This window comes from Catharus ustulatus, chromosome 4, assembly GCF_009819885.2.
Source record: "Catharus ustulatus isolate bCatUst1 chromosome 4, bCatUst1.pri.v2, whole genome shotgun sequence".
NCBI classification, from domain to species: Eukaryota; Metazoa; Chordata; class Aves; order Passeriformes; family Turdidae; genus Catharus; species Catharus ustulatus.
The window spans coordinates 4794826-4821132 of NC_046224.1; the positions used below are offsets into that span (position 1 = coordinate 4794826).

General features: G+C 48.2%; 1 protein-coding gene across 5 annotated transcripts in view; it reads left to right on the forward strand.

The window, feature by feature from the left end:
• Positions 1 to 25107, forward strand: part of GATA3 (GATA binding protein 3) — a 28526-nt gene extending 3419 nt beyond the window's left edge. Inside the window, exons 1-6 of one of the 5 annotated variants that reach the window (XM_033058618.2) lie at positions 4617 to 4768; positions 5390 to 6010; positions 8558 to 9094; positions 11940 to 12085; positions 17433 to 17558; positions 23379 to 25107. In XM_033058618.2, the coding sequence (XP_032914509.1) occupies positions 5770 to 6010; positions 8558 to 9094; positions 11940 to 12085; positions 17433 to 17558; positions 23379 to 23663 (1335 nt within the window). In that variant the 5' untranslated portion in view covers positions 4617 to 4768; positions 5390 to 5769 and the 3' untranslated portion in view covers positions 23664 to 25107. Of the gene's footprint in view, positions 1 to 4616; positions 4769 to 5098; positions 5216 to 5389; positions 6011 to 8557; positions 9095 to 11939; positions 12086 to 17432; positions 17559 to 23378 lie in introns of those variants that run through there. The other 4 variants (XM_033058619.2, XM_033058621.1, XM_033058620.1 and 1 more) reach the window with 4 other exon arrangements.
• Positions 25108 to 26307: the final 1200 nt, after the last annotated feature.

A 26307-nucleotide genomic window follows, 5' to 3' on the forward strand; every position in this document is an offset into this window, starting at 1 on the left:
TGCGCTGAAAAAAAAAAAAAAAAAGTGCGTGCGTTTGTGGTGGGTGGTGGTGCACGAAGGGAGAAAAAATTGGACCCGGTGTAATCAGCCGATGATTTGCTCTCTCTTTGAATTTGCATGGCTCGGCACTTCTTTGTGTGCGTGTTTATGTTTCCTCTCGATCTTCGCGAAGGGGAGATAACTGAATTATTAGAAAAGAACGGAAATATGTACGTACATACTTAAAAAAAAGGCAAAAAAAAAAAAAAGCTAGAGATATTTAAAAAAAAGAAGAGAAACCACCCATGTGGCTGGTTTCGAAGCGGAAGGGAAGGCTTATGTGGGATGGGAAAGGGGAGAGGCAGAAATGCCGGTCTCTCTTTCTCTTTGACTATTATTATTATTATTATTTATTATTATTATTATTATTTTAATTTCCCAGCTCCTAGCTGGAGGGATGCTGATTACCGTTTAAATGATAAAGGAGGAGGGGTGGCCTTGGGGAAGTGGATCACAATTCCTGCCTAATTCACTAAGGGAGTTAAAAAAAAAAAGGAAAACAAAATATTCCCTCTTCTCTGCGCCTTTGTTTAACCCGAGATTATCTCGGCAGCCTGACCTGGGCCCAATACCCTGCCGGCGGGGCCGTCCCGGGGACTGGCAGGCTCCGTGCCCCGGGAGGGGCTGTCCCAACCGGGGAGGTGACAAGGGGCTCACAACCCCGGGTCTCTCTCCCTCTGCAAGAGAGCAAGTTGATGTACACAGGCAAAAAAAAAAAAAAAAAAAAAAAAAAAGGCAAAAAAAAAATTAATAATAATCTTCGGAGCTCTGCCCTGGGCCGTGTCCTCTCCATAACCCCCCGATTCCTCGCTCCCGGCTGTTTGTACAGCTTTACCTGTACTATTCTGGTACCCTAGGAAAAAAAAAAAAAAAAAATGCCCAGCCCGACAAACGTAACTTAATCCCCTTTCAGTCAATTGTCGTTTAAAAGGGGGCTAAAGGAGAGGGGGGAGAAGGGGGAGGCTGCCTGTCCCCGCCCCGAGGTGCCAGTGGCGGCGGTGGGCACCAACGAGGGCGGAGGAGCGGCTGGCCCCGGGTCCCGGCTCCAGAACAGCCTGTACCTGCTTTAACAGGCAGACCCGAGGGAGATTTAAAAAAAAAAAAAAAAAAGAGGGTGGGGGGCGCTAGTTTTAGTGCCCTTTGGTCATTTTTAGGGGAGCGGTGTGCTGGGCGGCTGCCCCATCCCACCGAGTTTGGGGTTTTGTTGTTGTTGATTTTTATCTGGTTTGTTGTCTTATTTTTTCTTCTTAATTTCCCTCTTTTTGTGTCTCTAAGTGACAATAAAAGCGTTTTCTCGTGGCCTTTTAGAGGCAGAGCTATCCCCATTCCCCCCATCCCTTCCCTAGTTAGGAGGGATGCTGGAGCCCCGCTCCCCTCCTCGCCCCCACCCCCCGGCAGAATTAACCCCCGAGCCCCCGACCCTTATCTGGCGGCTGGTGGTGAGCTTGGGGCTAATTGCTGCAACAATGGGCTCCTATTAACGCCGAGCTGTCACTGGAAACCCTGCTGGGGGCTGCCGGGGGGTGGGGGGCGAGGTGATGGATCGCAGCCACAGCCTGGGAAAGGACGGTCAAGGCCAGCGCTCCGCTCAAAACCCCCGGGGATCACAGGATATTCGGGAAAACGATGGGTTTGCTCTTTTTCTTTTTTAAATATTATATTTTTTGGGGTATTTTTGCTCTCCCCACCACGACTTCCTCCGGTCTGGGAGGGGGATAGGAAGATCGAATCTATCGAGGACGTGTTGAAAATAAAGAGATAGTCTAAGCAAAGTAGATTTGAAAGCGGGTGTCCTCCCGCAGCCGGGGCTGTGGCTACGAGGGACAGGCAGGGAACAGGGTCGGGGTAGGATGGAGCCCTCAGGGCTGTTCCCATTTCTTTTCCTCCCTGCCACTGGTGGAACTTGGTGTAGCTGTTGATTTATTATTTTATTTTACTTATTTATATCTTTTTACGTTAGTAATTTCATTTTGCATTAATAATCCCTTCAAACAGCTCAAGGAAAGCGATTTCCTCACTACCTCCGGACAGGGCTAAAGGCACGTTTTAAAATGGTTTAGCAATTTTGTGACCTTCGGATGGAAATTCCCCTCCTGTGATCCCACGGCTGTAGGTCTCAGGGCTGTAAGTGCCGGAGGGAGCGGGGGTGGGAATCTCAGCTCACCTGCCCGAAGATCTCAGCTCGCATTAAGGTCCCCCCATGCCAAAAGACACAAAGCGACTTTTCCCAAGTGTATAAAACCCCTCTGAATGTGCCTGGGCTGTGCGGAAATTTGGGGAGCGGGGATGAAGAGGCAAATCCCGGTGAGACGCTTCCCGCTCACGTCCATAAAACGCTTGAAGTTGGGAGAGGGATGGCGGGATGAGGAAAGTTTGTGCTCCTGGACGTTGCTCCCCTCTTCCCTGTCCTCCTCCTCTCCAAGGATTCCCCAGTCCCAGAGGGTGAGGGATGGTCCCAGACCACCCTGGTGCTGGGCGTCCCGGCCCCCACACCCCCGGGGGCATCCCGGAAAGTGCGTCAGGATCGCGGCGTTTTCCCCTCCGTTTCCTCCTTCTGCACCTCAATTCCTGGAGTATGGAAAGGAGGGGACACCCCGCAAAATAAAATCCCTGTAGGCAAAGTGGAGAGAGGAAACACGAGCTTTCCCGGAGCGGGTTAAAGCCCCCGGCTCAGGGACAGCCGTGAGCATCCCCCTCCTGTCCCCCCTTCCTTCCCCCCAATGTTGTTCCCACTGCCCCGGGGCTCAGTGCTCGGCCCGGGCGGCGTCGGCGAGGCTGGGCAGCTCGGGAGCACCGAGCGCTGTCCCGGACAGCTCTGGGTGCGGGGATTGCCAGCCCCTTCCCGGCCCGTCCCCGCTCCTCACCCGGCACATTTCCGCGGTTCCCCCCGGCTGGGCCACACCGACCCTAACGCGTGATGGGTCACGGTTCTTATACCAGTCCTGGTCGGCTTCTTTTTAAAATATATATATATGTGTGTGTGTGTGTGTGTGTGCATACCCACGGCGCATCTTTGAAACCTCTGTCCCCACGCCCAACGGCGATGGGCTGCACCGGGGGCTGAGACACGGGCTTAAAACGGGCGCCCTCGAGGATCCCATCCATCCATCCATCCATCCATCCATCCATCCATCCATCCATCCATCCATCGGCTGTCGAGGAGCGGAGCCGGCTCCCGGCCGCAGGTTGAGCCCATCCCGGTCCCGCTGACCGGAGGCACCGGCGCCGGAGCCTCAGGTTTTAACGAGACCCCTCGGTGTAAAAATTCCGGAGCGCCGCTCCCTCCCGCACCGGGACTGACGCGCTCTGGCCGGCGTGCGGACACAGCGTGCGGGGCGCCCAGTGAGTGACTCCTTCTAGTGCTGCAAAAAAAATTTATATTTGCTTTTTTTCTTTCTTTCTTTTTCATTCTTTATTTTCTTTCCTTCTTTCTTTTCCTCTTTCTTTCTTTCCTTTTAATTTTCTTTCTTTCCTTTTCTTTCCTTTTATTTTTTCTCCGTCTTTCCTGTCTCTCCACTCCTTTTGTCTCTCTCTCTGTCTCTCTTCCTACCCGCTCTCCCTCGTTCTCCCCTTTCCCCCTGTGCTGTCCCTGTCCCCCTTGTCCGCCCCTGTCCCCGCTGTCCCCCCGGTGCCGGTCCCGTTCCCGCCGGGATGACCCCGGGGTGCCGCTAGGGGATGCCCTGGCTCAACGCAGCGCCCGGCGCGGCCGCGGGCCCGCAGCCAATCAGCGCCGCCGGGGGCCGGCAGGGCGCGGGCTCGCAGCCAATCAGCGCTGCCGGGGGCCGGCGGGGCGCGGGCCCTCAGCCAATCAGCGCCGCCGTCCCAGTTCCTGCTGGCCGCCCATTGGCCGAGCCCGCGGGGGGCGGGGCCGGCCGGGGTCCCGTCGGTGCCGTCCCGCGGCCCCCGCCCGGCCCTGCCCGCCCCCCGTGGGTCCGCAGAGGGGCGACAACGGGGAAAAAAACCCTAAAAAACCCTAAAACCCCCTAAACCCCCCCACCAAATCCAGCGTACAAACTTGGCCGCTGCTGCGCGCTTGTATCCTCAAAAATGACAATAATGAAATCCTCTCTGAGCCGCGCCGCTGGAGCAGGCAGCTTTATTCCGGGGGAGCCCCCGGTGCTGCACCTGCCGGCGCATCCCTGCTCCGGGGGGCTCCGAGCCCGCTGCCATCCCCCGGGCTGTCCGCCCGAGCAGCCATCCCCTGCCCTCCACGCACCATCTCTGCGGGCTGGCCACTCTCAGAGTTTCTGGGACAGCGGGAAAACTTGATTTCCCCCTTAAAAAAAAAAAAAACAAAGGCAGAAAAAATTCAAAAAACAAATAAAACAAATAAAAGGGGGAGGGGGGAGAACGAGCCGGAGTTTGTTGCCGGGGGGTTCCCGCGGGGGCAGCGCGGGGGCGGCCGGAGCGCCCGGCCGGTCCCCTCCTCAGGCTCCGCCTCCCCCGGGCTTATGACACTGGAACCTCCTTAAGTTGCGTCTCGCCACAGCTGTCTGTAAGCACTGAGCCGGCTGGCGCCATCCTGCTCCTTTCAGAAAGAATGCCTTCCCTGAAAAAAAAAAAAAAAAAAAAAAAAAAAAAGGAGAAAAAAAAAAAAGAAAAAAAAAAGGGAGAGAGAGGGAGGAAAAAAAAGTAGGGAAAAAAAAAATAGGGCGAGCGAGCACAATCTGATCTGATCAAGCACTTTCAGCTTCATCCCTCCTGGGTCACATACTGCTTCTCCACCAAGGTTTGTGCGGAATTTCTTTAGCAACTTGTCGTTTTTTAAATTTTTCTTTTTCCTCCCTCTCCTCACCCTCCTTTTCTCCTTGCTCCTTCCTTTCACCCACACTCTCTTCTCCCATCGCTTTACCCCCTCCTCGATTTCCCCCCTTCTCTTTTCCCCCAATTCCCCCCTTTCTCGGTTGCATAATAATTAATGAGCAATCAAAGTGACTCTGGGCTGTGCAGCAGCGAATGGCACAAGTTCTCACCGGCTTGAGCCACTGGAGCTTCTCAGGTGCAAACGGAGCAAATAAAAAAATAAACAAACAACGGCCGCGACCAAAAAAAAAAAAAGAAAGAAAAGCCAAAAAAACCCCTAAACCCAAGGAAAAGTGAGGCAGGAGCGCGGTGGGAGCTGCTGGGCTCCGCTCCGAGCCGGGAGAGAGCGAAAGAGAAAGAGGCGCTGGGAGAGGTGGGTCCAGGGCAGAGCAGGCGCTTCCCAGGGATGGCTGCCGAGGGATGGGATGGGTTTTCTCCTGCCTAAAAAGTCAGGTGCTAAAGTTCAGAACTTCTCAAGTACGTTTCTCTCTCTCCCTCCCTCTCTCTCTCTCTCTCTGCTCCTTCCCTTTCCTCTTTCTCGTTACAGGTGATCAAAGAAGAGAAACATCTGCAACAGAGCGGAAGAAACGAGGGGATCTCGCTTCACAGAGAAATTTTTCCCCCGAGATTTTTTTCCTGTTTTCCCTTTTTTTCTCTCCCTTTTTAATTTTAATTTTTTTTCCTTTTTTTTTTTTTTTTTTTTTTTTTTTTTTCTGGAATCGATCGTTTATCACCATAACCCCTACTCCCTCCCACTTTAAACCAAACCTAACCAGAAACATCCCCGAACAAACTCGCCGAGCACTTTTCCCCACCCCGCGCCCTGCATAATAACTCCGGCAGCGACTCCCGCTCCGATCTCAAGCCCTCCGCGCCTTGCTGAGGAGGAGGAGGAGGAGGAGGAAGAACAAGAGCAGAGCGCGGAAGATGGAGGTCTCCACGGACCAGCCGCGGTGGGTGAGCCACCACCACCCGGCCGTGCTCAATGGGCAGCACCCGGACTCGCATCACCCCTCGCTTGGCCATACCTACATGGACCCCACGCAGTATCCTCTCGCCGAGGAAGTGGATGTACTTTTTAATATCGACGGACAAGGCAACCCCGTCCCGCCGTATTACGGCAACTCCGTGAGAGCCACGGTGCAGAGATACCCCACGGCCCACCACGGTGAGTGCCCGCGCTCCTGTCCCGCTCCTGTCCCGTTCCTGTCCCGTTCCTGTCCCGTTCCTGCCCCGCTCCTGCCCCGGTGCCCCGAGCCCCCCGCTGCTGTCGGGCAGACCCTCTCCTGCCGGCGGGGAAACTACGTCACGGTTGGATTTTGGGGTTGGCTTATTAGAAATAAATAAAAATTCAGGCTTCCTTCCTTTCTTTATTTCTTTCTTTCACTTTCTTTTTTTTTTTTTTAAAGTTTTCTCTCTTTCTCTCATCCTCTCTTTTTATGTCACATCCCTTTTCCCTCTCTCTCTTCTTTCCCCCTCTTACTCGCCTTCCTTCTGTTTCTTTCTTTTTCATCTTCCTCTTGCCCTCTTCTCTTTCGCTTTGGTTTCTCCCCCATCTCTTTTAATTCTCTTTCGCTTTGGTTTCTCCCCCCTCTCTCTAATTAGGTTAACAGTTAGTGTTTTCATACTGTGTTTAGTTTTTGCACGATTAAGCTGCTCTGGGGAAGCAAAGCAAGCTGGAGAGCAGGGGTGTGAAAATGACCCCGCTGTCCTCACGCTTGGGCTATTTAATTCGCACTTGTTAGGTTTGGGACCAAAGTTTTGCGCGCACACCCAGGGCAGCACTGTGGCGTGGGTTTAAAATAAGAAAGAAACTAAAAAAAAAATAGTAGCCGGTGGTGTAATTAGGTATTAGACCTAGCGTGTTGTCCTGAGGGTCCTGCAGGAAGGTAATGATCCACCATGTGATTCTTGTTCCTGGGTCACGGCTCTTAGGAAGGAGGTGAAATACCTGGGGCCGATGGGGCCCACGACCATGGAGGGATGAGCACTTTGGTGCCATCTTTTATGAAGAAGTGGAGAGATTCAGTATTTATAGCTAGAGTTTACCTGGATGATTTAAAAAATAAAGAAAAAAATTAAAAAATGAAAAAAAAAAAGGAGGGAAAGGACACAGGGTGGTTTGTGAAGCCGGACAGTGATCTCTGTCATGGCAAAATCTAAATCCCCGAGGTTTGTAGTGGAAATAACCCCAAAATTATGGAGAAAATGGGATGAGCGGAGTGGGGATGGAGCCGTGCGGGTTCAGGAGGCTGCTCCCAACCCTCAGCAACTTGTTGAGTGTGAGCCTGCATTAGGCTCCGCTCAGTAACTGCATTGTTCTGCTATTAGTCCCTTTAAAACAATTATTTTTAAGGATCAGCAGCCTTTGTCCTTTCTTTCTTTTCTTCCCTTTTCATTTCTTTTTTTTCCCAATATATCAGCAGAAAGTGGAAATGCGGTCTCTCTGATCTAGCCTGAATATTATTTACTATGCTACTTCCTGGAGAAGATAATGAATCTTGACCCTTTCTATTCGTATAACCCACCTTCCCTTCCTTTCGAGCAGCGACTTTCAGTATTGTTCACGAGTGCCTGGTATGGTGAAAACCAGTTTGGAGCTTTTCTAGACACACACGAGCTCCCATGCAAACGTATGTGTCCACCCTATAACTATCTGTGGCTCTGTACAGCCGAGTTTGCATCTCTCCTTCTGTGTGTTTAGCAATCTCTGTACGCATATCACAATGTCTACAGAGGTTAAGGATCTCTAGGTGTCAGAGACTTTCCAGGACTTTATTATCAGGCACAAACTTCCTTCCTTCCAGTGTAGTAGCTGTGTTTTCCATCTTACAGCCATTTGCTCAAGTTACTGTGGATTTGGCTAGATTTGATTATTTGGATATATTTTTCTATTTGCTTAGCGAGGGCCGAAAATAATTTAAAATATTAGGTACAAGCCCTTAGGAACATTTATAGCCAAAGGGAAAAAGATTTGACTGCGGAAATCTAGTGGATTTTTTTCCCCCACAAAGTCCAGGTCTGTATTTTAAAAGACAAGTGAATAGTCCCTGGTCACAAAAAGGGGATGGAGCATTTCTTTTGAGGCAGTTGGTACCCTCTGCGTGTGCCATAGCATCGGGAAAAAGCTGTCTAACATTTCTGTGCAGTCTCGTGGAAGAAGAAAAGACAAACTGCGTGGTTTGCAAAGTTTATCAGCCCCGTTGCAAAGGTTATTATCATGTCTGTGGGCATTTTCTGGTCTTCTTCGTTTGACCAGAGAATTTCCAGGGTTTATAGCTCACGGCTCTGTTGGGGAAATCATTTTCCAGCTAAGAAAAAAAAATATTTCTACAGTTGGGACTTGGCAATTTCACGCAGGATCTTTGCTTCAAAGTCTTCGTGGAATTGCCTGGAAAACGGAGAGAGTGAAGCAGAGCTTGCCAAATCCCGTGTCACAGGGCTGGCACCCTGCTTGGAGGGTCCCGACCCCAAAACCCGTTCCTCAACAGGACCGGAGGTGCCACCCATGATCTTGTAGCTTTTAAAATTTAATTTAAAAAGAGGAGGGGAGTTCCTCATCAGATGTAATTTTCCCTGTTTTCCCCGCATGCTGAGCTCTTTGGGAAGGACAAGGGGTGGTGGTGGGGGAAGCACGTCCCGGGACCCCCACGGGGGGCTTTGCCAGGGTGGCAGAGGGATGTGACCGACGTGTCTCCGTGTTTTCTCCGAGCAGGGAGCCAGGTGTGCCGCCCCCCGCTGCTGCACGGCTCGCTGCCCTGGCTGGACGGGAGCAAGGCGCTGAGCAGCCATCACAGCGCTTCCCCCTGGAACCTCAGCCCCTTCTCCAAGACCTCCATCCATCACAGCTCACCGGGACCCCTTTCCGTCTACCCACCCGCCTCCTCTTCCACTTTATCCGCCGGCCACTCCAGCCCGCACCTTTTCACCTTCCCGCCGACCCCTCCTAAAGATGTGTCCCCGGATCCGTCCATCTCCACTCCCGGCTCCACCGGCTCCACCCGGCAGGACGAGAAGGAATGCATCAAATACCAGGTGTCCCTGGCCGATACCATGAAGCTGGAGTCCTCTCACTCTCGGAGCAGCATGGCCTCTTTAGGAGGAGCCACCTCCTCCGCTCATCACCCCATCACTACCTACCCACCGTATGTCCCAGAATATGGCTCTGGACTTTTTCCCCCCAGTAGCCTCTTAGGAGGATCGCCAACCGGGTTTGGGTGTAAATCGCGACCAAAAGCACGGTCAAGCACAGGTAGGGCTTTTGGCTTCTTCATCCCCGTTGCTCGGGAGAGGAAGCTGTGCGGGGGAAAAGTGGGGGGCAAAGGGATGGGGCTGAGCCCTCGCTCCCCGCGCAGACATGTGCTCAAGCATCCGTGAGATGAGCAGCAGGGCTGAAGCCCTCGTGGGGCTGACACACGACACTTCACCTTCCCCACAGGATGCTCTGCTAGGTTTATAACCAAATTCCCCCTTGTCCAACGCTGGCTGGGGATAGAAGCAGGCTCAGGAACCCAAACCACCCACCCGGTGCCGCGGGGCTCCGGTCCCGGGGGCGACCCGGCCCCTGCAGCGCCCACGGTGCGCTCAGCTGCGGCGCCCGGGGAGGAAGCGAAACCGAGGGAACCGCAGCATTAGTGATCTCTCTGTATTTTAATAATGGTGCTAAATCCCGGCCAACTTCCCCCGCCCGCCCTCCGCCTCGCTCTTCCCAGGGCCTCTTCCCATGCGGCGCCCGGAGATGCGGGGAGGGTTTTCCCCGGGGCGGTGAGGAGAGTTCGCCCACGCAGCCCCCAGCCCCAGCCAGCTCCGTGCCGGGGGCTTTGGATCACCCACAATGAAAGTTCCCAAAAGTGTCCCCGTGTCCGCCTTTCCCGGGGGGAGCGGGAGCGTCCCCAGCCCTGTGCGCACCCGCGGAATGGGGTGCGAGGGCTGCGCGGCTCCGGCTGAACACATCGGGCTTGGAGGGTGGGAGAGAGCCCAGGGGAGTGTGTTTGTGTGCAGAGCAAAGGGCGATTAGTCAAAACTCTTTTCCCCTCTTTTATTATTTTCTTTTTTCTCTCTCTATTTTGTTTTTCCGAGGAGGCTGCTGCGGGGTTGCCTGGCATGAATGAGATCAGTTTTCAGGGTTTTTCCAGGGTGACATTTACTCTGTCTGTCTGAGCAGGGACTGTCTCTATTTAGCTGATATGTTTGAGCTAATCCAATTATTTTCAGACTGCTGCACGCGACAGTTGCATTGTTTATCCAGCGCCAGGAACTTTAATAGAGTCCGGATGCGGTTAGAGTGACAAAAAAACCCAGACCTGTATGTTTTGTACATGAAAGCAGGAGAGAGAGAGAGATGGGGTGAAACAAAAGAGAGGGACAGAGACTCAAACAGCCCGGGAGCGGCTGCCCCGTTTAACCGGAGGGGAACAAAACGACGTGGTATTAACGGGACCAGCTCCCCGGCTGGCCCCAGTACGGACCGGGTGCTATGTCCGGGCTAGGACCGGTTTGTTGTGGCCCCGGGCGGTGCTGAGCATCCCCCGGCCGCCCCGGCGCCCGCCGAGCCGCAGCTCCCGCCGGGGCACCCACCGGCTGCGCGGTATTTTCAAACCGTCTCGGCCCCCTCCACCCTCCCCTCTTGTTTTCCTTTTGCCACTTTCTGTTACTTTACCTTCTAGAAAGACATCTGCGGTCGGTGATAAACCAACCCCAGCAGCAACACCTATTTTTTTTTTTCTTTCTTTCTTTTTTTTTCCCCTTTAAAAGTTGATCTTTTAGCAAGCTAGGAGCTCTCAGACAAAGAGGGCTAGAGCTGGAGGAAAAGGAGGAAGGGGGTGATTTTGCAGGATGAAAGAGGGAGAAAGAGCTGAAAATGGATTTTTTGTTGTTGTAGTTGTTTTGGGGAGGTGTGAGAGAAGAGGGCTTCAGTGCAAAGGCTCTGGAAAAACGGTTGCTGTTTGTGGTTAGGGCACGGATGCCTCTTGCTCGAAGGCAGCACAGGCTGGGGCAGCGGGGAGCTGCCTCTGTGCTGAGCTGGCTCTGCTCTGCTCTGCCCGGCTGAGCTCTGCCACTGCTCTCAGGTGGGCCACGACTGACTTTAGCCACAAAAAAACTTCCCCCAGCAAACCAAAGATGCAATGCAGGGACTGCAGCCTCCCAGTTCCCTCCTCCAAGCTGGGAACTGGTGAGCTGGGGGAGATCTCCCCCTGCAATAGCCAGGGAGAGGCTAAAAAGGTCCCCAAAAAGGAGAGGAATGAGGGAAAGAACTTATTAGGCAGGCTTGGGGCTGTTTGCTGCCCCAGATAGCCGGGATGGACCATCAGGCTGCAGATGTGGTGGGGAAACCAGAGGGTTTTCTGAAAGTTTTGGGTGATGGAAGCTTAATTTCAAATTAATCAGTAGCAGATATTGTTGGAGTTATTATGTCTTGGCTGGAGCTGGGGAGATGTTTTGGGGGTTATCTGTGATTATTTTGGGGGTCCTTGATGTGGTTTGACCTGAGACCAGAGGAAGAGCCCTCCAGGCTCATGGATGCCCCTGGGAGCTGGAAGGGTGCTCAAGGAAGGATGCTGGGGTGCTCATACCCATCAGAAAGGGGGCCATGGACTCGAATTCTGTATCCATCATTTTGGGCTGGAGGCTTCTTGCAAAGCCTGCCAAGCTTTTTCTGGTGCCTATGGAAACATGGGGTCTCCAGAGTTGTAGAAGCCCTTAATCCAAAGGTGAGGGGAAATTGTCAACCCCCCCACTCCTCCAAAGGAGGGACCTGTGGGAGGAGTGAGAATTTCTCCGGGGAGCCCCTTGAACCACCATGGCATTTGGGTTGTCATTGTCACCATCCCTCTTCTCTGCTGCTGGGACACAGAGTGATTCTGCCTGTGGAGTGGTGCTGGGGAGGGGAGCAGGATCAGACCCCAGCAGACTGCCAGGGACATTGTCACTCATGGCTTTGGACCCTTGCTTGGAGATCCTGAGCTCTGGGGGCACTCGCAGGGTCTGGCACGGCTGGATCTCTGGGGAGGTTGTGGGGTTTGTTGGGGAGGGGGTCTTTCCCCAGCCCCTTTTATCTCTGCTTTCCCTAAGTGAACCATGTGCTCTCTTGTTTCCAGAAGGCAGGGAGTGTGTAAATTGTGGGGCTACCTCAACCCCTCTGTGGAGAAGAGACGGCACTGGGCACTATTTGTGTAACGCCTGTGGACTCTACCACAAAATGAACGGGCAGAACCGGCCCCTGATCAAACCCAAGAGAAGACTGGTGAGTCTCCTTCTATTTTATTCTTTCTTCTCCTTCTTCTGCAACTTTTGCTTCCTATGAGCAGCTCGGGAAGGACAGGGAACCTCCCGCTGGTCCCACTGCGTCCGTGGGCTGGGAGGGAGGGATGTTTGGAGAGATGGTCCCAGCTGCTGTTGGTCTCAGTTGTCTGATCCTCTTGAAAATTGCAAAACAGGTTTAAAAATCAAGATCCAGGGCTTCTTGCAATCCAGAACTGAGTTTTCAACTCCACACGGTGCTTCTGGGTGGTGACCTGAGGACAGTGACTCTTTCCAGGGCCTAAGGGCAGGACAATTTCCTAGTGACCAAAGAGATTATTAGGAATATGGGATTTCTCCTGGGCTCTCCAAACTGCTGCCCACCCCTTCCTAATGTGTCTCTATCCCCCTTGGCTGGTGTGTCATGGAGAAGGGACCCAAACTGGATCCTGGGTGTCACTGGGGTGTCAGACAGACCTTGGTCCTGCAAAGAGCTGGAACCATCAGGTCCTGGTGCCACTGATACCTGGTGTGGCCATTTATGTCTGTGCCATCTGGGTCTCAAATTGTGCCACAGGGACACAAGGCAGAGGATGGTGAGTGTGCAAAGCCAAGCCTGTGCCCAGGGTACAGAAGTTGGAGGAAGACAAAATGCGTGGGTAAATGTTTGAAATAATAGTTACAAGACTGGTGACTGTTCTAAGCACAGGCACTGCATTACACCACCCCCAGCGATCTGTTCATGCATTTCCCACAAAAAGTCTGGAAGCTGTGGGCATGGCTAATAAATGTGTTAAAGTGTATTTGGCAAATAATCAGACAGACCACAAGGGGAAAAAATATATCAAGTGGGGGAAAAAATTATGGTCCCTTCTTGGGAAGCTATTGAATGTTTCGAATTGAGGCACATTTGGTTTTGTCAGGATTAAAGACGTGGAAGGGCTCCTGGGGGCTGCACAAAATGTGGAAGAAAAGTGTCTCTCACCTCTCTGTGGAATTTCTGAGCTGATGGATGGATCTGGCCAGTTTGGTGAGGCTTGTGCCTGGCATGGCCAGACCCCGCCGGCAGGACAGGGCTGGTTCATTCGTGTTCCCCTTGAAGGTGCTCGCAGCTCTTAGGTCGGGATCAGCTTCCTCACCTGTGAGACACCCAAAAATTGTATCAACTTTATTCCCTCTGGCTCTGGGAAGCATTTGCAGGGTGCATTCCCAGGAAGGGCTGCACTGTGAGGGGTATCAGCAATAACTCTGTCTGGCCATGTGAGTTTTGGGGAAGATGTGGGTTTGCTCCTCTACCCCACCAAACTTCCTGTGTGTGAAACCTCTCCATGCCCTCCTTTACGGGCTTTTCCCGTATAGGAAAATATTTGTCTCTCTCATCTTTCACAGCCTTGTTAGAAAAAAGGAAAAGCTTTCTAGGGAGGGAAGTGCAGGCTGGAATTTTGATTTTTTTTTTGGGCAGCTCACTTGTTCTCTTCTCCTCCTCCCCCCGGCCCTTCTGTCTTAAACACACAGCCCTCGTTTTCTTTATTTTTTTTTTTCCTCGTTCTCTCTTTATGTGTAAAGTTAACTTCCTAGGAAAAAGCTGCCGGATATCTGAGCCCTGGAGATAACTCCTAAACAACAGCTCCGTTTCCCCAGTCCAAACACACAGGAGCTTGAGCATATCCAAACAAGCAGAGGGGGAGGCAGAATAGGAAAGCGGCTGGAAAGAGGGGGAGAGCTTTCAAAAAGTGTCTGATGGAACCACGAAAGAATGTCCCGAGTCACCCTGAGCCCGGCACATGTAAAATGAACTATATAAATAAATACGTAGTAAAAGGTCGTTCTTGGGAAAAAAAAAAGAGGAAGAAAGGAAAGAAGTAAAGAGAGACCTTGTCTTGCATTATCGCTTCAATCTTCGGGCATTTTAGTTAAAGTTACAAAAAAGTTCCCCTTCTTTAAATGCAGCCTTTGCTAAATGTGAAATTTGATTTTTCTACTTCCCACCCCCACCTCCCCCCAGCACTACCTGGGAAAAAGAAAAGAAAAAGAAAGAGAAACATCCCTAGTGCCATTTGCACCTATATTTATTTCCCTTGCTAACCTTAAAAAAAAAAAAAAAAAAAAAAAGGTAGTCTGCAGGCACCAGAGCTGGGCCTGGGTTTGCATTTTTTGTGCCTGGATGTGGATGTGTGTGTGGCTATGGCTGGATTGGATCTCTCCTGCTGTGAAGGCAGGAGGGCTGGGCAAGGCTGTGGATGGAGGCTCAGGGTGGGGATCCAGCTCCTTCCCTCTGCCACAAGCTTCCTGCGTGACCTGGGGCCGGTTTCATAGGCTCTGATCACAACTGCACTGAAACTAATGATAGGATTTGATGGGTGGGAGAGAGGAGGCAAAGAAATTCTTGGATGGTGAGAACCCAGCCCAAGCCTTGTTAAATTCAATGAGTGTCTTTGTGAGGGTGTCCTTTAGGTGACAGGGATGAAGTCCTGCTGGCCTCAAGGGCTCTGCTTCATCTCGAGGGGGAAGGTGGAGATGTTGGCAGGGGGATCCAGAACAGGCAGGTGGTACCACACCATCACTGCCTAAAAGGTCTTCAGCCCTCCTGGAGGTTGTCCCTGTCACAGGCAGTGGCAGCCTCATCACTGCTGAGATAAAACCTTCCTTTAGTTTTTCTCCCATTCCCTGCCCATGCAATGCAGAGCTCTCCGTTTCCATGTCAAGCCAAGCTGGTTTTGGAAGGATTACAGCCAGTTTCTCAGCAGGCCTGTGCACTTGCAATCTTATTTTAGGAAAATGATGCTTGGAGCTTTGTGGGTAAATGCAGACACTAAAAATGCCCCTTAATTAAGCATCTTTATTAGTACTTGGTTCCTCCAACCTCCTCAATTTCACCTTCTCATCACTGCTAGCGCTTCTGAAGTTGTGCCTTTGCTCGCTGGCAGCTGTGCCATGGGCTTTGGTCCTATAGATGATATGGGGCAGCTAATTAGTCATCCCATTACTGACATGGCCAGACCTAGTCGGTGATTAGCGTCAGTGGATGCCATTGCTGGGAGCTTTACAATAGCGTTATTATTCATTGTTTCCTGCCCACTGTCGTGTCTCCGGTAGAAGTTGGTACAGCATAAAAGGTGCAGCCTGGGACCAAAAGAGATTAAAATACTCGGCTAATGATGCTGAATTTTTGTAAGTGAAACACAGTAGTTGGAAATGGTTTTAGAGTAGATGTTGTGATTTATTTGCTTATTTAATGTCAGAGTTTGTTTGAAGGCAGCGAGGTGGTGACCAGGCGTGTCTTTTGAACGCGCTTGCTGTAAGAGAAATTACGGCGAGCGCCGTGTAGAAACCCCAAATATCTTCAAAGGGGATGTTTCCCCTGTGTGGGCTGAGTCAAATATCACTGGTTTTTAGAAATTTCCTTAGGCTTGATTTTTGGGTCTGATAAGTGGAAAGCTGCCACCAAGAGATTCAATCCAGCCTCGTGCCCCTCCGAGCCACGTGTGCCGAGTGTCAGGAGTTGGGGGGCAGAGAGCACCAGACTCTTCTCCAGCTCTTTAGCAAGAACCTGGCTTTGCAAGCTGTTGTCTCCATGCTGCATTTGGAACACATTCGTTATTTCATTATCCTGGTGATTTTGAAGGGAACCCAGTTTGGGTCCACGGCGTGGTCAGGAGGTGTGCGTGCATCGGTTCAGGGCTCTGCTCTTCATGGTGGGATGCTTCACCTTTGCTGGCTCTGGGATTTTTTCAAGTCTCATGTGTTGTCCCCAGCTCCTTGCTTGTCATCAGCACAGAGAAGTCAGCTAAAGGCCTCCTTGGGACTGGCTGGGTTCAGAGTGGTTTATGGTCAGTCAAAATGGAACTGTCCCTACGGGCATCCTCAGAGAGCCACTTGCTGTCAGATCAGCCACTCTGTGATGCTTCCTCATGCTCATGGGCATTGTCTTATTTATTTTTTAGACAGTCCTTTTTGTCTAATTAAAAGGAAAAAAAAAATCCTCTATCTAAAGCAAAACCAACCCGTCCTCTCTCCACCTACGCCGCATTCAATTATGATTAAAATTGCAACATGACCTAACAAGAGTTGGTATTAACGCTAAGGCTGTGCCAGTGTCCATGTTTGCATTTTGGGTTTGTTGTACGGTATCCAAAGATGCGGTATTTTCTTTTTTTTTTTTTTTCCAAATGTTGGATGTTCTACAGTGTGCGACTGTGTGGGGTGAGGGGTAAATTTGAAACAGTAAGAGCACAAAAGAGAGCATTAAAGGCTCAGTTCTGCAAGGTGCCAAGCATTTCTATGATCTGGCAAATCGCTTAAGCACATGTTTTAACTTTAAGCACATGAGCAGTCCCATTGAAAGCAACGCATCGGGATGAAATCAGAGCTCTGGGACCGTGTCATATTGATGAAGAAGAGATAGGATGGGGATCTAAAGGTCTTTTTTTTTTTTTTTTAGTAGCTGTAGGCATTTGCGCACACGCAAACACGCATCCGCGCTCACACAGCAGTCTGAAAAATCCTGTTCCTCCTTCAGTGGCAGAAGGACAATTTGTTTGCTAAAGTTACAGTTTTTAAATGATAAGTACGAATTTATGCATGTGAAAGAGGAGCAACTTTACTGAATTTGACTTTGCTAAGTCATTATCACAGCTAACAAAAAAAACTTCTGTATACACTTTGCCACGTAGATTTTTTTCCTTGTTCCTACCCCTTTATGAAACGGCAAATTCTTCTTTCAGGCTTGTTACCAATCCTTAAATAAACATGAAGGTTTGGGCTGAGAAGAGGGTGTAATTAAAAAGTTGGGATTCTAGCTCTTTGCCACAGTGTTATTTCCGATCTGGAGCCTGTCTGCTTTGAAGCTGAGCTGAATTTACGGGACCGGGCTGTGCTTGCGGTCGGGCCGGCGAGCAGCTGCCCACCCGGCTCTCACCCCAGCCAGAGTGACTCACGCCCTTGACTCCAGCAACTGCCAGTTCAGGTCCTGACTGCAGAATTAGACCCCTGGGGGGTCTGGGAGAATTAAGATGGAAAGACATGTTGGCATTTAAATAACATTTTCCCCTCTGGAATGGGCTGCGCCAGCGCTGCTAATTTTGATGAGTTCTATCAGAGGTTTAGACTCACTTTTAGGATGCCCTTTGGCACCTGATTCAGTTCACATATAATTTGGGATTAAAGTACCTTGGGGATTTTTTTTCACAATTATTATTTGTTCTCACAAGTCAGTTTCTGGAGGCCTCTGCTGATGTGCGTCAGTCTTGCAGGGTTGATGTTTTCTTTCTCAGAAATTTTGCTGATTGCATTTTTTTTTTTTTTAACACGGGTGTTTTTCTCTTTTTCTTCTCTTTCCCCCCTTCCCGCAGTCTGCAGCCAGGAGGGCGGGCACGTCCTGTGCAAACTGTCAGACCACCACTACCACCCTGTGGAGGAGAAATGCCAACGGCGATCCCGTCTGTAATGCCTGTGGGCTCTACTACAAGCTGCACAATGTAAGTGTGACTGTAATATTCAAAAATGGGGCCTCAGTTCGGTGCTCAATGATCCAAGCTCTTCCTTAACTTGAGGATTTCCAGTCTCGGGTGGTGCCGAGACCTCTGTTATCCCTTTGGGGACCTTGGGGTTTGGAGCGATGAGTCGTCAGCCGTTCAAACGTAGCTTATCCAACTTGGGGAGGTATGAAACAAGGCTGTCCATGGGTAATGTTAGAGCTTTTCAAAGCCTGAGCCAAGAAAGGAGGGGTGGGTCAACACAGAGAGACATTATCTGCTGCTGATTGGGCTCAGAGAGTTGGAAAAGACAACACGCTGTCCTGCAAGCCGATACCCCTCCTATGCGTAGCTTGGTTCCTCCAGCAAATACAAACTCTGGAAAAAAAGAAATACATGCCAGACTCTATTTAGATCATTCTTGGGTTTGTGGCTGCCTTTGTCCTGTCCCCAAAGATGATTTATTTAGGCCCTGTGTTTGTGCTGGTTGATGCAAACGAGTCCCAAACCAAAAAAGGACTTGATTTAGTTAGCGGGTTGCAGAGTCTGCTCAACCTGTGATGTGAATTTTAAAGCATCTGTCATGGAAGGGAAGGAGAAATGAAATGAAATGGCTGGCAGATTTAATCTAATATCTCCATGCAAAGCCAGCTTGCAGGAACCAGGGATATGTGCCCCAGGGAAAGAGCTAAAGGGACCTGAAAAGTCTTCCACAGAATAATACTGCTAATAAGGGAGACTTAAGGCTGCTCCTTTTCCTCTCATTCCACATGTGGCATTAGAATAATTATTATGTCAGAAGAAGGAAAAGACTTGCAATTTCTCTGCTTTGATATATTTTTTTTTTCCCACTAGTGGTTGATTGCTTTGTGTTTGGTTTGGAAATCTGGGGCTATGTTTTGCCCTTATGTCCACCCATGCAAACACATCAAAGACTTATCGGGTTTCATGGGGCATCCAACCCTTGTGGTATCTCAGTCCCTTCCATTTGTTGTTTCAAACTGTTTGGTTTCTTAGGATGAGTAAACAGGTTTGGATTAAGTAGAAAAAACCCCAACAAAACACCCAGACTAATTTTTCACCTGTTTCATGGGAGGCACCTCTCTTGGAAAAAAGGAAAATGTGTTTACTTTTTAGTGGGCAGGTGTCTCAGCACGCTTTGGGTCTCATGTAGCAACTAAAGCTTGGCATCAAACTCTCAGTGTGATCACTGCAAAACAAACGGGCTGGACCCTGAGTGAAAACTCTCAGAATATCATGAGAAAATATTCTGCTTGCTATTTCCTTGGCAAGAAGGGAGCAAGGTCAGCCAGCGTCACTGAGGGGGGATCTATGCTTGTGCTCTGTTTCCATTTTGTCTTGTAACCACCAGTGGTAGGACTTAAATTGTGTAGTTTGGGACACCTCTAAGGAGCTGCTCCTCCTGTAGCCAGCAAAGCCCTTTGAAGAAAACAGGCTCTTCCCAGTTGATGCTGGTGGATGCCTGTGTTTCAGTAGGATGACTTCTCCCCTTGAAGACAGCGTAGTTCCCAAAAGATGGCAGGATGATGAGTTTGATGTGTCCACTTCCATTGTAGACATCTGACTGGAGAAATCTCCCCCTGAAGAGTTTAGAATGATGTCTGAGTGCTGAGGATCTCCAGAAATGTGCCTGCAAGAGAACATCCTTTTCTTTTTCGCACTGACACTGCAAACCTAGCTGGCCTGAATTGACCCCTAGATCCACTGTTTAGGGAAACGCCGATCCAGCTGTGAAATTTGTGACATGAGGCAGGCCTTGAGCACATTGGAACCATTTTCATATTCATTAAAAACACCAACAGCTGCTTAAAAGCTCAGCACAGCTACTTACCAAAGTCAAGTAGTATCTTGCCTTATGAGCAACGCCATTAATGGATCCTGCTTAAAGGAAACCCCCAGAGGACTGAGCTGCTGTGTGCAGCAAAGTAACCAGGCAAGGATACTAAAATCCAGATATGAGTGGGTAGATCCATTAAAAAAAAAATTTCTTAAAATATTTGCTAAAGTATTTAGGTATGACTGTGGTGAGAAGTGTGGTCCTGTTCCCTGTGTGTATATTATCTCCTGATTTCCAGCAGGAGAGGAGTCAGAAATAGAGAGGTTGATTGTAGCATGTCCCTCACAAGCAGCTGTCAGCATAGAATTTGTGCCAGTGCCAGTGGAAGGTCTTTGGATGCTTGGAAGTTGACTTAACCCTGTTTCAGGCTGGGCTGTAGCAAATTCCTGTCTGCTGTTTTATCCAACCCCCCCCCCCCCATTTTTTCTTTTCTTTGGGTTTAATGAAATTTTCTGGGATCTTAACATCATTAGGATATTTAAATGGATTGATTTGATATTGAAACTTACCCCGATTTTATGTCCACACCGGGAATGATTGCAGTGAAAAAACTGATTTTTTTCCCATGGTGTTAATTTTTTCAAGGAGCTGTATCAGTTTGTTTTACTGTTGATTCCCACAGCTTAAGCAAACCCATTTGTCAGTAGGATATAAGCAATAATCATAATAGTCTTGGGGTGCATTTAGTGAAGCTGTTGGCATTGCTCCCACTGACTTCAACAAGAGGCTGCTCCATTAACACCAGTATTAACAATGACTAATATTTCACATTGATACGGTGCCTTTCATCCCGTGGCATCCCAGAGTGCTTTCTAAGATACAGCCAGCCTGGAAGATTAACCCAACATTGTAATGACTATGTCTGAAGGATAAATCCACTTCAGTGACAGGACCTTATTGAGGTCAATGGCAAAATCCCATTGTCTTCAGGCAGAGCAAGATCAGACCTATAACGGTTAAGACTATCCCCTGGATTTGATCTGTTGAATATGAGGTTCTCATCCTTGTTATTTTAGTCCTTAGAAGTGGGATGAGCCTTTGCACACTTCAGGGATGGGTGGGAGTGTACCTTGCTGGAGGTGCACAACAAGCTGGCCTGGGCCCACAGAAGTGAGTGATTTGCCATTATTTTTGGTAAAATTAATCAGAAAAGGCCCCTTTCACAATACCCTAAAGCAGGCCTATGTGTCCCAAGAGCAGAGCAGTCAGTATTTTGCATATGATAAAACAAAGAGCATAATTCCTGCCCATAATTAATTGGCTCCATCTGAAATTAATGAATTTCATATACATGCGTTGGGCTGGTTTAATTTTAATTTAGCATGTGTTTGTCATTTTTATCAGAATTAATTTTCACGGAGAAGGTCTTCCCTCCGGGTCTTTCATTTCTCTACCCCAGAAACAGGGATGGGTCCTTGGCTTTGATGTTTTGGGGACCACTTTAACCCTGCTGTGACTGGTCTTTGAAGTCACTGGAAAAAATTTTCAGCTTGCTGCTTTGACTGTGCTGGTTCCTGACATTTATCTGAGTCCTTATCTCTTTGGCTCTTGGGTTAGGTGCCTTCATGGAGTGTGACACCATTCATACTGAGATGATGTGACCAGCCCACATCAGAGCTGCATGGCAGCTCTGACCCCAGCTGTGGGGCTGGCATGGCTTTGCCACCCTCCTGACACAGAGCTAGTGTTCCCATCCTTGAGTTTCACATCAAATCATAGGCTGGGACATCCTACTCTCAGAGACTGAGTTGAACACGAGAGATACTGCTTTGGGGAGGTGTTCACTGTCCTGTGGGACATGCCACCAAGGGTCAGGACCCTGTGCTTGTTGCAAGACCCAGCACAACCCCAGTCCCACCACCAGGCTTATGTCACTTTGCCACAACCAGCTCTCAAGCTTGAAACTTTGCTGCTTCAACTGGAAATTGGTTCTGGCTGCCCCTGAGCCTTTGTGTCATGATACAGATTTGAAGCTGGGTCTGGGTGTACTTCCCCAAATCTGAGCTGGGTTCATCAGGGATTGGCACTTCTGGCCTCCTCTCATGCTACTGCCTGGTGGGGCTCACTTGGGACTTCTTCCTGGCTTTGAACCTGGGCAACACATGCCTGTTAAAAACTTAAAACAGGCCAGGCAAAGCTTTCCAATCCCAGTCATTTATCTGGAGCAAAGGGCTATGCTTGTGTGTGCATCCTCAGTCCCTCACTGAGGACAGAAAGCCAGAGAAGCTGGTTATGTTTTGTTTGGACACCCACAACATTTTAAATTTTGTTTGTTGCTGCCACGTGGCTTTTGTTGGGCTGATTCTTCCTTCCTACCTTTAGCTGTTAGCAAGCAGGGCTGCTCTCTCCAGCTCCCTTTATCCAGAGGCAGAGGAATCAGCCTTTTATTCACCCATTTTTAGGTGAGGTGAAGGCTCTTGTCACTGCTGGTAGGAAGAGCCTGAGGTCACAAATTCAGACTGGAATGACAAACTCTGGGATGCCTAAACCAGAGATGAGCCTGGTCCTTCCTCTCCCCATAATTCCATCTTTGCATATAACAGATTTTATCCCAGCCTCCCTGGGGAGAGAAATCCAGGAATGATTCCCATATTGTGAAAAGGGATCAGAAAGGGGCTGAAGAGCAACAAGTGAAACTGCTGGGATATGGAAGAAGGGAGTGCTCTGTCCCTTGTGTTAAGGTCTTAGGGGCAAAGAGGACCCATGCAGGGACATCTTTTAATTGTCCTTAACAGTAGATCCTGGTGGACAGTGCATCCATTTTTTCTCCCTTTTGTAGAATCAGCACCATCACATGCTCACATTTATTACAAAAAATGGTTCAGCCTCAGGGTGATTTGCTGCCTTCTGCTATAGGTGAGGAGGCAGAGCAATATAGGTGAAATCCTGCAGAGGAGGCAGAGCAAGACCCATTTACATTCTCAAGCCCAGATTTTTAAGTTTGTTCAGGAACATTGGAGGCATAAATCCCTTCTCAAGTGTGGTTTGTGGGAGTTTCATGTCACCTGAGCTAGTGCATGTTGTGATCCTGGCTCTCTATTCAGTATAGAATCACAAAATCATGGAATATTCTGAGTAGGAAGATACCCAACAGAATCATCAAACTCCAACCCCTGGCCCTGCACAGGGCAGCCTCAAGTAATAAGAATAATAAGAGTAATAAAAGTTTCTTACAGGATGTCCAACAGATCCTTTGCTACCATTTCCTAACCCTGATGGATGCTGTGTAGTTTCAGGAGGAGAATTTAATGTTTATTTTCCCTACAGATACATTTTTATGCATGTAGAAAATGCTTTGCTGGTCAACAAGATACTTGTTTCAACCCCACCCCCCCATAAAAAAAAAAACAAACCAAAAAAACCCAAACCCAAAACCAACCTAGAAACCTTTAGAAATAAAATCAGATTAACTAAAGAAAACCAGAAAGGATGATCAGAGCGAAATCTTTGGAAAGAAGAAAAATAAGACAAATATCTATCCCATTTGTGAAGAGTTACCTGGCTTCCTAATGGAACTGTGAACACTTGAGATCCCAGCAGCTCTTGCTAATGGTTTTAGATCAGACAGGAAGCCTCAGGGTGAGACGGTGTCTGTGGGGAATATTTCCAGGAGGTAATGATTGGTTTCATACCTAAACACGGTGCAATTACCTAATGTGTAGATAGTTGAAATTTTTCAACTGCTGTGAATTATTTGGGTATGTTTTGCTCCTGTGTGGCTCTGCCAGCAATTTTCTGTTGTCTTGTCCTCAGAAATTTCCACCAAGTTTGGTGTTTCCTGAAGGGATCTGAATTTTGGGATGGAAATGTAGAGGTGGGGTAGCCATGGCACATGGTGTGTGCAGGGGAGGAGGGGGGCTGTGACCAGTTGCTCCTGCTGGGCTGGGGCATGGGGTACATGGATCCCACGGTGATTTGGGGAGAAGGGATGGAAGCACAAAAAAAAATAATTGATTTTTGTTTAGATTAACAGACCCCTGACTATGAAGAAAGAAGGAATTCAGACCAGAAACCGAAAGATGTCTAGCAAATCCAAAAAGTGCAAAAAGGTCCATGACAACCTTGAAGACTTTCCCAAGAGCAGCTCCTTTAACCCCGCCGCCCTCTCCAGACACATGTCCTCCATCAGCCACATTTCACCTTTCAGTCACTCCAGCCACATGCTGACCACACCGACACCGATGCATCCTCCATCCAGCCTCTCCTTCGGACCTCACCACCCTTCCAGTATGGTCACTGCCATGGGTTAGCAAGAGACTCCCCTGCTGAATGCTTACGGTCTCAAAATGAGATTTACTTTATATACTACTTGCATTTTTGCAGGCATGTGGTTATGGGTCTGACGTCCCGAATCAAATGGGAGGGGAAAAAAAAAAAAAGAAATAAAAAAAAAAAAATTTAAAAAAAAGTTATTTGAAGGCGTAAGAGAGAGAGAGAAAAAAAAAAATTAAAAATGCAGAAAAAAACTACAAAAAGCCCAAAAAAGGAAAAAAAAAGAAAAAAAAAGAGAAAAAATGAAAAAAAAAAGTTTTAAAAAAGTGATGTTTGCCACTTTTTAAAGGAACTCACTATGGCGTCTATGTATTCTTACCCACTGAATCTGGATACCATTTGTGAATAAGCCATTCAGAACTTGCATTCCCTATTGGACAGGATCTCTAGTGCTGTGAAAAAATAAAATAAAATAAAATAAAAAATGCTGAACATTGCATATAACTTATATTGTAAGAAATACTGTACATTTGAGGAAGACTTTATTGCATCTGAGGAGCTGTAAAGAAAAAGGCATGAAGGACTCCGAGAGAATTTTTTTTAAAGGAAAAGAAAAAAAAAGAAGATGGGAGGACAATTTAAAAACCAGAGAAACAAACAATGCAGACCAAGAGGAAACGCGGTCGTACGAACAAATGGACCAACTGCCAGTCATGTCTTCTCCTTTTATTTTATTTTATTTTATTTTCATTTTGGTTTTTTTTTTGTTGGTTTTTGTTTTGGTTTCTTTTTTTTCGTTTCCGGGGAGGGGGAGGGGGCTGGCTAGAACGGTTTTGATGATGCATTAACTAACTAACTAACTAACTAAATAACTAAATAAATAAAACCTGTAGGGAGATCATTCATTTTGGGCCACGGGCCTTTTACATAGGAAGTACCAATGGTGTCAGGCAATCAGTGTTAACATGCGGACATTGCCAACAAGGGGGTTTCAGATAGCCATTCTCCAGGTCTATACGCATTGTGAACAAGTTCCTGTAATTGTTGTTTGTATGTATAATTCAACGCACCAAAATAAGAAAGATGTAGATTTATTTCATCCTATTATACAGACTGAATGGTTGTACAAATTTATTTACTGCTAGTGATAAGACCTGCTTTTTTTTTTTTGTTTTGTTTTCATATTTTTTCCTCCTTTTTTTTTTTTTTTGGAGAATAAACTAGATTAAATTCTGTTGACTTAACAGTGTTTTGTGGTTGGGGTGGGAAAAGGAATATTTTTCTTTCATTATTAATTTTCCTTAGCATTTGTTTGGATGGTATTTATTACATAGTTACCACGGGTACGGGAATGTGTGTCTCTGCGCTCATGCTGACAGCCAAAGCAATGTTTGCATTGTGGCTTGATAAAAAAAAGATAAATCACAGAACAAAGGAAAAAAACCCTCAAAAATAAATGGACTGCATGTTAGTGTAACCCCACTGTCCAGTGTGTGCTCCCTGTCCCTTGAATCGCAGCCCAGCTGCTGCCCCTGCGTGTTTTGGGCTCCCAGGTGGGATGGGTCCCTTTGGGTCTCAGGCAACCATCACCAAACTGGTGTTGAGGACAATTTGGGACTGGGATAAGTGCAAAGGTACAACAGGGTCCTTATGATCCCAGCTGCTTTTGAAAAAAGGGAAGGTGTTGGACAGGAGCTGGAAAAGCACATTCTGCTCTGTCTCATTGGGTACTCAGTGATAGATCAAACAAGTGACTGTTGAGATCTTGATGTGAAATCAGGATGGACCTGATCTACCCTTGTCTTGGAGGAATGGGCAGAATCCATTATGAAAGTCTGGATTTGATGAGAGAGGAAAATTCACAAAAATTCAAAGGCCATTAGCCAGTCCTGTCCTGCAGTGCAATTTTAATTAACATTACTATTGATAACAGCAGAGTTTGGCTCTTACTCTTTAATTTCTGGTGGTTTAATCCTTGGAAATCCATCTTTCTTTTAGTTTTCAGAGTTTACTCATCCAGCTTCCCTATACTATGATAAGGGTTGGGAATTCACCTTCCAAATGAAGGGTTAAACTTCTTATCAAACCACTCCATTTGCTGGAGATTTAAGCGTGGTGTGATAAGACAGAGGTTACCGAGGCTGTGAGAAAATGCTTGAAAAATCCCAAACAAAAATACAGTCTCCAAATGTAAAAAAAAAAAACCAACCTCAACAGATGTGACCTGCAAATTATTTTTATATTTTTAATGCTGAGTGAAATATTTAACTCAGAAATATCTGTACTCCTGCCTTTCAGTGCCAGGTGGATGGAAAAATATCATCATATCTGCCACAGCGGTTTGAACCCACTTTCTCTTGGGTGAGCTCTGGAGGGAGGGGTAACAGTGGCATGGTCTAATCTGCTGCTGCAGGATGGTTCACGAGAGTGAGGGGGTTTAATGTAGGAAAAAACCACTTCAAAATTTTCAGGATGATTATACAGAGGTCAAATAGTTGGTGATTCGTGAATGAGAGAGGAATTGACCTTTATTTGGGCTCTTTCTCCCCTGTTTCAAAATGAACCTACTTAAAGTTTGTCTACCATAAAGGAGGATTTGGCAGAGGGAAGCAGAACAGGCAGTAATCGTTTTGCAATGTTGCATATTCTTTCCTTTCTTCTCTGTTGACAAAAATGTGTTAA